The sequence below is a fragment of the Corvus moneduloides genome, chromosome 9, assembly GCF_009650955.1.
Source record: "Corvus moneduloides isolate bCorMon1 chromosome 9, bCorMon1.pri, whole genome shotgun sequence".
NCBI lineage: Eukaryota > Metazoa > Chordata > Aves > Passeriformes > Corvidae > Corvus > Corvus moneduloides.
This window is the reverse complement of record NC_045484.1, coordinates 7,249,689-7,261,992: the sequence shown is the minus strand read 5'-3', so window position 1 is coordinate 7,261,992 and position 12,304 is coordinate 7,249,689. Positions and strand designations below refer to the sequence as shown.

Here is a 12,304-nt window from a genome sequence, read left to right as displayed (position 1 = left end):
AGGGAGAGCAGCCAACCTGAGGCAGCTTTGCCAGAAGTCTCCCTGCAGAGGGAGGCCTGGCCACACTCAGCTGCTCTGCCCCACCCAGCTGCACACATCGGGGAAAAAGGCTTGGGAGCACACCAGCTTTATGGAGAACAGCTCAGATTGCTGTTCCAGCATCGCTCACTGATGACACCAGAGCTCCCCACACTGCTGATTTCAGCTTCACCTGATCCAACTTCTCAGGTTTCCTAAGCACACTTCATTTTTGGTTTTGGGCAAATGCACTCTTACAGAGATGGACATCAGTCTCTCCTCGCTGGCACTCTAACCAGGACATCCATGTCTCCTAAAGAGGTGACACATGTTCTGTGAGCACCCCTCATGCTTGCCAGTCTCACAGGGACCGGGCCAGGATTAAGGAGATGACCCAAGCAAGATCCCTCTGCTGGGGATTATTAACTGAATAGGCTACAAGCTCCACTGACAGACGCTTCAGGTCTGTCTACAAGATGCATATATGGCTCCTGCTGTGGCATGAGCATGTGCCAGTGTCCTGCCCAGAGAACAGCCACAATGTCACCACCCACCACCAATCACCACTTGCACCAGCTGTGCAAGAGAAACAGAAAATGACAGAGAGGGGAATGGAGCCCTGTCCAACCCTTGTCCTCATCCAGAGCACTGAGTCAGAGCTAGCTAAAGATTTTCCTATACCCCAGGCCTATTAAAGCATTCCCCCATGCTGGATACACCAAAGCCCATTCCCCAGGAATATCCCCATCATGCTGGCTCCAGGGCACAGGGCAGGACACCAGGTCAGACCTTTGCCTGGAGGACAATCACAGCATGTGAGCCTTGCCCCAGCACCCAAAGGGATGCAAGCACTGCACTTACCACGCAGCATGTTCTGCTGATGTTTTGCTGTGCAAATCAACCTGCTGATTCCTTCAATACACTGGCTCTTTGACTCAACTTCCTTGTCCTTTGTTTTCTTGGGCAAAAACATCACTGGAAGAAAATCAAACCAGCACACAGTGAATCTATGCCACTCACAGGAGCTGCACTGACACTTGTTTGAGTTTTTGCATTTAAACATTCATGCCAGAAAGCTCTTACTTCTAAGATCCCCCCTTTTTGGCAAGAGTCTGTCAGTGCTGAGCACCATCACTGATGCACATGAGCATCTTAGCCCTAAGTGTCTCTATGTGAAGCATTCCCAGCTCATAATCCTGACCCCAAAGGGCACCTTCAGGTAACTCCTGCTCTGTTGGGACACCATGCAGGAAAAACATCTGTATCTGCAGCGCCAGGTCTGCAGCACTGACTGTGGCCCAACACAGCCTGGGCTGCACAGACACCTGGAGAGCAGGAGGGACTACAAAATGGGGGCAGCCAGTGGATAGGGAAGGCATAAGGAGAATTAAAAAAGGGTCCAGTACCCCAAGAACTGTCCAAATGCATGAGCAAAGATGTACAAGCTGGTTCCACAAAAGCTGGTGGTGTTGAACACCTCCGCTGCAGGCTGGGCCACCCCCAGGGAAGAACATTTGGAGTGTCTCAGGACTGCTTCTCCCAATGACACGACACTTACAGAGGGTGTCACCAGGGGTGGCAGCTCCAGTACCAGCAGGGCCACAGCTGTGCTGGCCTGGGAGTGACTTGGCTGCAGGGTTATGCACCCGTGTCCTGCAGTCCAGGAGGCTCTGTCAGCCTTCTCTGAGAGTCCACCAGGAGTGACTCTCAGGCCGACAGGCAGAGGATGCTGTGAAGGACAACTACTGGCAGCTAATATGTAAGTGCAGAACTGCCTTGCTGCTTCCTTGAAAATACTTTGCTTCAGAGCTATTCTCAATTTCTAAAATGTTTCACATTACCAAGGCCAGAAGCAAATATAAAATCACTGACAATGTTTAAAATGTCATTTTTTTTTAGTTTGTTTAGAGAAGATAAAGCCACGAGTTTAAGAGCAGGAGAGTATTTAACTTCTACTTGCTTTTGACCTGCGCAGCATTCTGTACAAAAGCATAAGAATTATAAAATCATGGAATTGCTGAGGTTGGAAAAGATCTCCAGGGTCATCGAATCGAACTGCTAATCTAACACTGCCAACTGCACCACTAAACCATGTCCCCAACTGCCACATCTACCTCCAAGCATGTAGTGATGGTGGCTTCACTACTGCCCTGGCAGCCTGTTTTAGGGCTTCACAACACTTCTTGTGAAGAAATTTTTCCTAATAGCTGATCTAAATCTCCCCTGGCAAACCTTGAGGCTATTTCCTCATGTCCTGTCCCTCATTACCTGGGAGAAGAGACTGACTCCCACCTTGCTAAAACCTCCTTTCAGGCAGTGGTAGAGAGTGATAAGGTCACCCTGAGCCTCCTTTTCTCTGGGCTAAACACCCTCAGCTGCTCTTCCCAGGACTTTGCTCCAGGTTCTGCATCACCCCACTGGCTCTAGTGTGGGGATGGGTGCAGGAGGAGAGCAGGAGGTCCTAGACTCCAATTAAGGGGGTACTCCTGTTTTCTGATCTCATAGGGATCTGTGATACTTGCTGGGCTATTTTTTTTCCCCTTACATGCCTTTTATAATTCTCTGTGGATCTTTTGAGCTAAAGGCGCATAGGATGGGGATATCATCCCAGAAAGTACAGCTATCCCCAATTTCCAGCACACCGCTAGAAAGGAGGGGCCCATTTACCCTCACTGGTGGTTGGGGCACAAACTGCCTCTTATCTAATCCAACATCCCAAAACAGCACCAGCAGGCTCCCAAGGAGCACAGGGAAGCTGTCCAGAGCATGGCCTTCTGCATGTGCTTGCTCTGTCCCCACCTTTGTTCCTTTGTGCTATACCATCGTAGCTGTTCAGCCATCAGGATGAACACATCCCCTTTCTACCTCACAGAGAGGAACCACCCTTTCAAACCCTATCACTTTATGCAGTCACTTCTCATCAACTGATTAGAATTTTGGGGATAAAAATAGGACCAAGGGGCTATAATCCAGCACTGACAAGTCAGGAAGCTCTGGAGCAGCAGGACAGGGACAGAAGGACACCTTACCTTTTTTGTTCTTTTCTTTTGTCACGACAGTCATAGACATGGTTGGTGTGGTGGCAATCTCACCACTGGCAGGCAGCCTGCTGACCTGGAGGGACCGGAAAGTGCATTTCAGTGTGTTTTTGGTAGTGGAAGGGTCCTTCTTCTCCGGGTCTCTCTTTCTGTCCACAGGTGGAGCTGCAATCCAGTAATCCACCTGCAGGCCCATCAACTCAGCACCGAGGCCCTGGCTGGAAAACAAGAGAAGGAGGTAATTTCTGCACACTTCTCAGCAGAGTTTTGTCAGAGTGGCTGCTATTCCTGGTCAGAGGATAAACAGCTGGCTCTTTGGGAAATCAGGAAGTGACATTTCATAGCGAGACTCAGCAATTACAGAAGCCCAAGAAGTCACCCCTTAGAGATGCAGCCTGAGTCCCCTTGCACAGTGGCATCAGCTTGGCAGCACAGAACCTCAGTGAGCCAAGACAAGCTGACCTGCAGCACAGTCATGAGGCAAGCAGTGGGAAAGGGAGCACACAAGCACTTCCCTTAGATGGTGCTGAGTTCCGTGACACAGCAGCAAAGGCAGCTCCTGAGGTGGTCCAGATTACTTCATCTTTGAGTGGGGAAAAGAGGCCGTAAGCACCTTGCTGCTGCCTCCTGAGCACTGATGAGTGACTCTGTCCAGGCACAGCCCTGCCAAAACCAACTCTCAACTGAGGTGAACAAAGACTTGGCAGGTCCTTGAACATCAGGCACTCAGTTCCCAAGCTCCCTGACTTGCTTCCATCTCCTGTGTTCATGAGCTCTTCCTGCCACCAGCTGCTTCCCTTCCAGCTCAGATGCTCCACCCGGTCAAAGAGGACCTCTGCTCACCCCAGCTCCCTGTAACAGAGTTGGCATAAGGCAATTGCCTCCCCCCAAGCCTTGCCACTTGCTGGGGAATTCCACTGTTGGAAGAATGTTCTGCCAGCCCTATGATGTTTGCTAAACAACAGCAGATTTCAGGATATGATCTGTTGTTGAAAACTCCTGTGCATCATGTGGTAGCAGCCGTGCATCACCAAAACATGCTGCCAGCCTTTCTTGAGCCAGAAAAGGTAAGATGAGCAGCTTGGGAAATTCCAGCCCCTTCCTGCCCCTGCCTCTCACTGCTAACCCTGAGGGGAGCAGGGGTTCATCATTCAGCAGACCTACAAGTGACAGCCTATACTTCTTCCTACACAGTGACATCAGTGTTGAATAATACACAAGTACCAGACAAAAACCTAAATTTATCTACCAGTCTGTGTCCCCAATCTGAGAAACGGCAGTTGTTAAGGAAGATAAATCTGTGATCCTGAATGAAATATGCATTCCTCTGCACCACCTGTCTAGTAAGAAACTCAAGGTAAAGCAAGGACGTCCCATCATTACAGTCCTCTCAGCAAATCCTTTCATTTTCTTTGCCATTTATTCAGCTAAAAGTCAGACTGCAAAGCAGAGTTCATCTTTGATGACCAAAACCAGGTTTTTGGTTCTCAGGGCAATATTCAGAAGTGAGATTCTTTAAGGATGATGCTTTGGAGATGCTGCTTTGAGTTTTAAGGCTCCTTTGCATCACATTTCTCAACTCAGTCATAAAGACAATGCATCCTAATGTTCACTAGGGCCAGGCAAGATTTTATGTTCCATTCCAGTTAAACACGTGGCTTAATCATTCAGTTTGTGTCACCCTCCACCCCCTGTGCTGTCACTTACAGATCAGGGAAGATGGAACAATGTTGAACCTACACTTCCTCATTTCTTGATGATTTTACCACACAATATGAAACCAAAAAGTACCAGATTCCTAGAGCTGGGGTGTCAGCTTCAGATTTATCACATCGATGGCTCTCAACTTTTAATACCCTACACTCTTGGGGGCACCAGTTCCCAAACCACTTCCACCTTTGGAAAGCCCATACACAAAGCTCACACACAAGAATGTGTGTGACATCTGTGGCTGCACAGCCTCCAGCTCTCTGCACTGCCAGCCAGCTGCTGCTGCAACAGCCTGGGGCACACAGGGCTCTCCTGCCATCAAACCATAGGGACACAACAGGAGGGGCCTGGGAAGCCGGGCCCCTGGCACAGGTGAACACGAACATCTAGTCACTAACAAGTCACTAACATCTCCCAGTGCTGGGCACCTAAACTGGGACTTTCACATCTCCACTTCCTCTTGGTAAAAAGGAACTCTTAAGCCAGTTTAAGAAGTCAGAGGTTAAAGGTCCCTGCAGGACACTGTGGAGTGGGCACAAAAGGTCCCCATTCTGTCTCCAACAGGAACAGTAGGGGATGCTACTTAAGGAGAGTACATAAGCCCAGCCTCAGAGCATGCCCTTGGACTTCCCAGCCTGACAATCACAGGATTAGGGATGCTAGAGGGGACATCCCTGAAGCATCCTTTAATATCCATTAATGGATCTGCTGTCCATGAATTTGTCTGACCCCTCTTTGATCTGCTGATGCTGCTGCCACAGAAGCAGCAGAGGAAGACATGGTCCCTCCCTTCCTTTCTCCCTTTTAACTGACCTCTTGCAGTGTCACTGTGTGTGCCCAGGTCTTGTGCCACAGACTTCAGAGAATCCCAGAATTGTTAGGATTGGAAGAGACCTCTGGAGATGATCCAGTCCAACCCCCCTGCCAAGGCAGGGTCACCCGGAGCAAGTGACACAAGAACGCATCCAGGTGGGTTTGGAATGTCTCCAGAGAGGGAGACTCCACACCCTCCCTGGGCACTTGTTCCAGTGCTCTGCCACCCTCAACAAACACAAAACCCCCTGACTTTGCAAAACTTGAGTGGCTTATCTCTTACCTCTCCACTCCTAAACTCCAGAATCCAAATGCTTCTGGTCTCCCCTTCTCATCAGAGTGCTGCTACATTCCCTTAAAAGTTACGGGAAGCTGACAAAATCACGGGGAACTTCGCCAAATGCTTCTGAGTACCAAAACTGCACACAAAGTGTTAGACAGCTACACCAACGTTTTGTGCAGCAACAAAATGAAGAGGCCTGGCCAGGGCAAGTCTTACTGGCAGCTTTCTAAGGGTTTCCTCCCTTCAACCCTAAAAATTTCAGCTAAACCAGGGCTTAATATTACCTCTAGGTGCAGTCTCCTTGCTGTTCAGATGTGCTTTCAGGCACACATGTGAATGGGAACTGCAGTTCCACCATGCCACCTTACAACTGCCAGCATTACCCTCACAGAGAAAGTCACCAGCTCCTTCAAAAGTCACTCTGACTCATTTGGCCATTAAAAACATAAGAATCATGAGGGATTAGTCTGGCACCCACATGTATTAAGTCAGTAATTTTTTTGAATACATATAGTCCCAAGAGAATCCTGCCCTTGAGACATGCAGCCTTCCTACTAAGTGTAAAATCCAATCCCCCCTGCCCTCCCCAGCTCCTTGTCGGCCTTAGCAAGGACACAGTCACTCCAGAGGCAAAAGAGGTGAAGGGGGAAGGTGACAACTCCAAATGTTTGCTAGGGATGAAGAGAGAACTATGGGTTTTTCTCTGGAGGAGTTCTCTGCCATGTGTATGCCAGATAAGCCAGCCAAGGGAGCTGTAAGGAGACAAAACATGGTTTACCTTGGGGACGAGAAGCTGCCTGTAACAGACGGTGAGGAAGGGGGCGTGGGGGAGGCTTCTTTCACAGCAGGAGACACAGAAGGCGGGGTGGAAGAAAGGACAACGGAGCTTGAGGGAGCCGCGTCATCAGAGTCACCTTAAAGAAAGGAAGTCATACTGTTTGTCTGGGTTTGTCTCACGGCACAGAACACTGGGATGAAGCTCAATCTCCTTGTCCTTACTCCTCCTGCACAGGTTTTGCTCAGGTTCAATCCAGAGGTCAGCTGGCCCATCAGTTCTGACTGTCTCCATGCTTCTGAAGGGCTTTATGTGTCTGGGTAAGAGGCAGGCACAGACATTCACACTCCTCTGGGTTCCTCATTTGGCATCTGCTCTCTAGGGGTTTGCTCCCAGCTGATTTTGAGCCTCCTGCACAGCCACAGCCCAGCCCATTGATCTCCTACAGGGAATCTCCCCGTGCAACCACTGCAGGGCAGCATCACTCTTGGAATCCAGTACCTGTGGGCTGATCACAGGGATCTCCCCATTCAATCTGCCTCCACCCTCCAAAATCAAGGTTTCATCCCCTTCACGTTGGCCCTTCAGGATGGTGGGAGCAGTGTGGCAGCAAGGAGTGACCCACAGAAGGGCTGCCTCCATGCACAAACCTATGTGTGACCCAGGCCACAAGAATCTGGGTATGACAGTGAAACAATACAAGAAACAGTCCCAACACAAGGAAAACAATATTCCTGTGCGTATGGAAGGAGGAAAAAATAAGTTCACGTTGACAAAATAGCACTACCCCACGTCTGCATATGTAAGCAGACAGTATCCTGTATATCAGCCTTGCACTCCCCCACTAAAAAAAAAATGGGTCTAAAACTTTGCCCACCCTAAAGTTCCCAGGCACTGAGATCAATTTTACTCAGCAACTGAGCCCAGTGTAGGGAGACAGGCATGAACTTCTGATGAACTGGCTGCTCAGCTTGAAGCAGGAACCTTCAACTACTGTAACAGTGAATCCACCCTACTGACAATACACATTAGAAAAATGGTGTTTGCACAAATGTGAGAGTAGAGCTTCCTTAGATGAAGGTGTGGGAATTTCACCTGGCCTGAAGCACCATGTAAAGTAACAAGAAAAAGGGCCTCTCCCAAGAGAGGGCTCTCTTTCTGCAGACAAGCCACTGGGAGCTAATAAAATCCAATTCCACCTCACAGAGCTCCAAGGCATCAGCAATGGACAAGTCTGTTCAGCCTGTGAAGTCAGGCTCCCACCGGCTGTATGACACAGAAAGCACACACAAGATGTTCCTTACCTGATGTTGCAGAAGATTGTTCCACTATTCCAACCTTCACCACCTAAAGGGAGCAAAACAGAAGAGCTCTGTCAAACAAGAGCCCCCTGAACTTCAGGAGCCCAAACCCCAGAATTAAGTTCATCTCTGAAGGCTCCATGACACTGTCCCTGCAGTCAGAGTAGTTAAGGAGTCTTCTAAGAGCCAGGCAGGTCCTGGCAATGTCCAGCCATGCAGTGCCAGCTCACAGCCCTTCCCTGACCTACTCAAAGGGCAGCACTGACAGCACAAAGGACAGACCCTACAGTGCTGTTACAGACCTGCCCAGCTCTGAACAGCCCATCAGCTCCAAGCTATGGCAACTACAGGGCCTGTGGCACCTGTGGGAGGAAAAAGGGTCATAAATATCCCTTCAGCACTGCTTTGATACACCTGCTAATTACAGACACACTGCTTCCATTGCTCAAGAGCAGCCACTGCCAGGGTGCAGCATACTTGGGGTTTGTTAGGAAACCATAGAAGCAACAAAGCACAGTTTCTGATCAGAGTTTTCTATTCTCTAAACAAGGGAAGTGTCCAACAAAGAAGATAAAGCCCCTAGCAAAGCCTCTGGAGGCAGACAAACCACCACATGGACAGGTCAGAACGATCCAAATGACACTGTAATAAGGGTACAAATGTGTGTGGCCAACCACCAGCTAGCACATTAAGATTAATGGTAAATGTCACTGGCAATAATTTGTGGAACAGAACATGCTGCAAACAAACTCCTGAGAACACACTATGCCTCGAAAGATAAACTGGTCCTTGGTGATACAAAAGCAGAGACCTTCTGTAGTGATAATCTGGTATGATACACAGGGATCATTACTCTTAACACTGCAGAGAAGAGACCCTTTTGAAGGCCCTTAAGAAACCAGGGCTAATGTCTGCCCTATACAAATGCTGACAAATGGGAAAGAGCTGCAAAGGGAGCTCAGGTCAATAAAACCTGCTTTAGAATGAGAAATGATGTCACGCAGACTGTGTAGTTTGAAAATAGAAGGTCATTAAGTTCAGACACGACCATGTCTGGACCACATCTCTAGGGAGCACACTTCTGTAATATGGGATCCCAAAAAAAAAAAAAAATTAATTATTAGAAGCAAAACGCTTTGCAGAGTTTGGAGAGGTATGCTCAGCAGTAGATCTTGGAGAGTTGTCAGGCTCTCTGGTGGATTCTCATGGTGGATGCAGGCTTGGAAAAGCCATCACAAATTCAGCAGTGTGTGCACAGGCTTCCTGAGGGGCTTGGGAGAAGGAGGCTGTAGCTCATTTTGGCCAGTCTCCATCCAAAGGGCAACAAATCAGGCTCTGGAGTGCAGCAGCCATTTGTGCTGTATGTGTTAAATGCCAAGACGATGTTTCACAGACTGTCACTGGCTGTGAACAAGAGGAGCAGAGTTAAGGAAGGGACAAGCAACACAGAAAACTGCCTGCAGCCACCTTGATCTGCAAGCCAGACAGGAAATCTCTTCTGGCCTTTTCCTCCTTGTTGGCTGACTGAAGATGCTGAAGTTCAGACACATGGGAAGAACACAAGTTTAAACACTTTCCCTTCCCTCCACTCAGGGAGGTGCATGAGAACACTGCAGTTCCAACATGCCTCCATCCAGGGAAGTTGCAGCAGCCAGCCCCCTTTCCCTCCAGAAAGAGGCACATCCTGTTAACTCTCCTGGCAACTGGCTGTCAGCCCAATGCAGCTTGACCCTGGCTTTTGCATCCATCTGGCTCCCTGTGAGGCTCCACTCCCACCACTTTGAGCCCAGCTGAGCAGCACAGCACTGCTCTGCTCATTTCTGGGTCAAAGACTGCACAATCCAGCTGCAGGACATCAGGTTTTGCACCCCAAAAGCCAAGAGTGCAGCCAACATCAGGAGCTGCAAACCCAGAAGTTGCTGGCTCTCTCTCTTCCTTGTCCAACAGCTCTGAGCAGGCTGCACCTGAGGGAAACAGCCTCAGTGTTCATGTCCAGCCTCAGAATTTGTGAGACACCTGCAACTGGCCTTTCAGTCTCTTCAGATGTGTTTAATGAGGAATTACTGTGTCAGGAATGCTTCAGAATCAAGAGCAAGCAGCACTGACTTGATCCTCATCACCAGATGACTTAGGAAGTCAGTCTGTGCTTTCAAGGCAAGATTTTGGGGGGGGGTTGGCAACATTATATACACAACAAAGCCATTCACTCTTCCACCACTTTCAGATAATCAAATCCAGATGGAAAAGCAGTACTAATGTGAGGACAACAATCATTTTAGAGCAACTGGATAAACATTCTGAGCCCCATTTGCTTGCACATAATAAGAGACTAAATCAGTCCTGAAGAAAAGCTTGCAGAGCCCAACAACAGTCTGGGATGTTCCAAGTCCTCTGGGCTTTTCACATTACTGGGAAAGGTGAAATAGCTGTTTTCTAAGAATAGTTCATCACTAGAAATTGGAGTTCATACAAGCTCCCAGCAAAGCTCATCAGCAGGGAACAAATTGGGTAGATGTGTCTGTCCACTTTTGCAGAAAGCATCTCTTCTTCAACAAACAAAAGTAGATTGTCATCTCAGGAATACTGCAAAGAGAGACTCTCACTGTGAGGAGACACCAGAGTGAAAGCAGGGTCAGCCTGAGGGCAAGAGAGACTAAGCTCTTTAAATGCCTTGGGATTTCAGATTAGCTCTGACGCACCCTCGGACACAAAGGGGACGCGCACATGTCAGCTTCACACAGAGCAGGCACAGCAAGGCCAGCATGCCAGAGAGAAGCTACAAGACAGCAGCACAAACTGGGAAGAGGACATCCAAGAGCTGAAGAGTAGCCAAGGCATTTCTTGTGGCCAATGACTTTACACCCAAAACTTAACGAATTGAAGAGCATGATCAAATAAGGGGAGGGAAGCTAGAAAAGGCAAAGAGCACAGTGCACAAAATACACTGACAGAGGAACAAACACAGCCCTGACCAGATACTTGGCACTTGGCACCTCAGATAGGAACACTTAAGGACAGGAGGAAAAACTAGGGACTACTGTCCCAAATACATAACAGCGGTATAAATCATGTCCCTGCTGGGATGTACTCTCTACTTCCCAGGAATAGATGGGATACTAAGAGGATGGGAGACCATTAGTGACAAGCATGCTGAGGACTGACACTGGAATAGCAAATTTGGCCAAAACAATCAACCAGGGCAACGCTGGGCACAGCATCCCTGTGATCAGGTTTCCAAGGACACATCACATTCCTGTCTGAGGAGTAAAATACACCCTGCAGTTTGCTGAAGTGTCTTGGAGGTTTGCTTACATATCAGGCAGCTGCATCCAACCATCAGATTCTCACGCTGATAATCTGCCTTGGAGCACCCAATGGCTTCTGCTCTACTCCAGAAACCTGTTAAGTTTAGGTTAACACCTGTGAACATATTCGAGCTTGCTTGAGACAGCACAACCATGGTAACACTCACCCCGACAAAGGGAATGAACTTCTGTGAAGACTCTTCGTCAGGGCTAAAGGCAAAGAGAAGAGAGTTGTTAGCAGCTTGCCTGCACCCCAGGCACCATACTCACTCCATACGTTGCATTCCAGCATGCAGCAGGGACGGACAGGATGCAAGCGCCAGTCCCACGCTCCTCTCAAGGCCCCCTGCCAGCACTAAGAGCCTGCATGGGCTATGGCACGTCTGGGGGAGAAGGGCTCTGCCTCCCTCCCTCACGCTCCACAGAGAAACATGCTTGAATGGCATGGCAGTCATCACAGACACACGGCCTCCTACTGCAAGGAAATGGATCTGTGCCACAACAACACGGAGAACTGGGTGTTACTTACTAGTACCTGAGGCGCTCTGCACGCACGGCCTCCAGGCGTCCCCCCCGTGGAGCCATGTGCCATAGCTTGCACATCCCGGCACCGCCAAAGCAGTGGCCCTGCCGCAGGTTACAAGCCGTGACACGTGGTTATTGGTAAAGCGCCAGCAAGGACGTGCCCTCACGCTCACACGCACACTCACACACGCTTCCTGCCGCTGGGAGCTCGCAGGCCCTTCCACAGGCACACCGGAGAGGTCGGGCACCAGGGCACACACCAACAGCTAAACCAAGCTGAACAAAAGGCACACCGTGTCCCAGAAACAGCTGGAGACAACACTACACATGTTTGGAAAGCCCCTCTTGATCTGGGCCCTGCCCAGGGTTCAGAAACCAGAGGGTGGAGAATGGCCAGCAACGAAGGCCACAGCCAAACCTAGCAGGAATTAAGGGGAGACCCGACAAAGATGAGGAGGAAGAGCTGAGTGAGGAGGAAGGCAGGCAAGAAGGGCCTGCAGAGCCACTGCTCCCTTCAATGGCAACAGAGATTAGAG

At 49.4% G+C, this 12,304-nt stretch overlaps 1 protein-coding gene across 8 annotated transcripts in view; it reads right to left on the bottom strand.

The window, feature by feature from the left end:
- PACS2 (phosphofurin acidic cluster sorting protein 2) overlaps positions 1-12,304 on the bottom strand; it is a 75,510-nt gene that overhangs the window by 2,266 nt on the left and 60,940 nt on the right. For all 8 annotated transcript variants that reach the window (XM_032117529.1, XM_032117533.1, XM_032117530.1 and 5 more), the window contains 5 exons: positions 11,411-11,453; positions 7,942-7,984; positions 6,641-6,776; positions 3,048-3,274; positions 880-993 (listed from right to left, as the gene is read on the bottom strand). In XM_032117529.1, the coding sequence (XP_031973420.1) occupies positions 880-993; positions 3,048-3,274; positions 6,641-6,776; positions 7,942-7,984; positions 11,411-11,453 (563 nt within the window). The remainder of the gene's footprint in view (positions 1-879; positions 994-3,047; positions 3,275-6,640; positions 6,777-7,941; positions 7,985-11,410; positions 11,454-12,304) is intronic.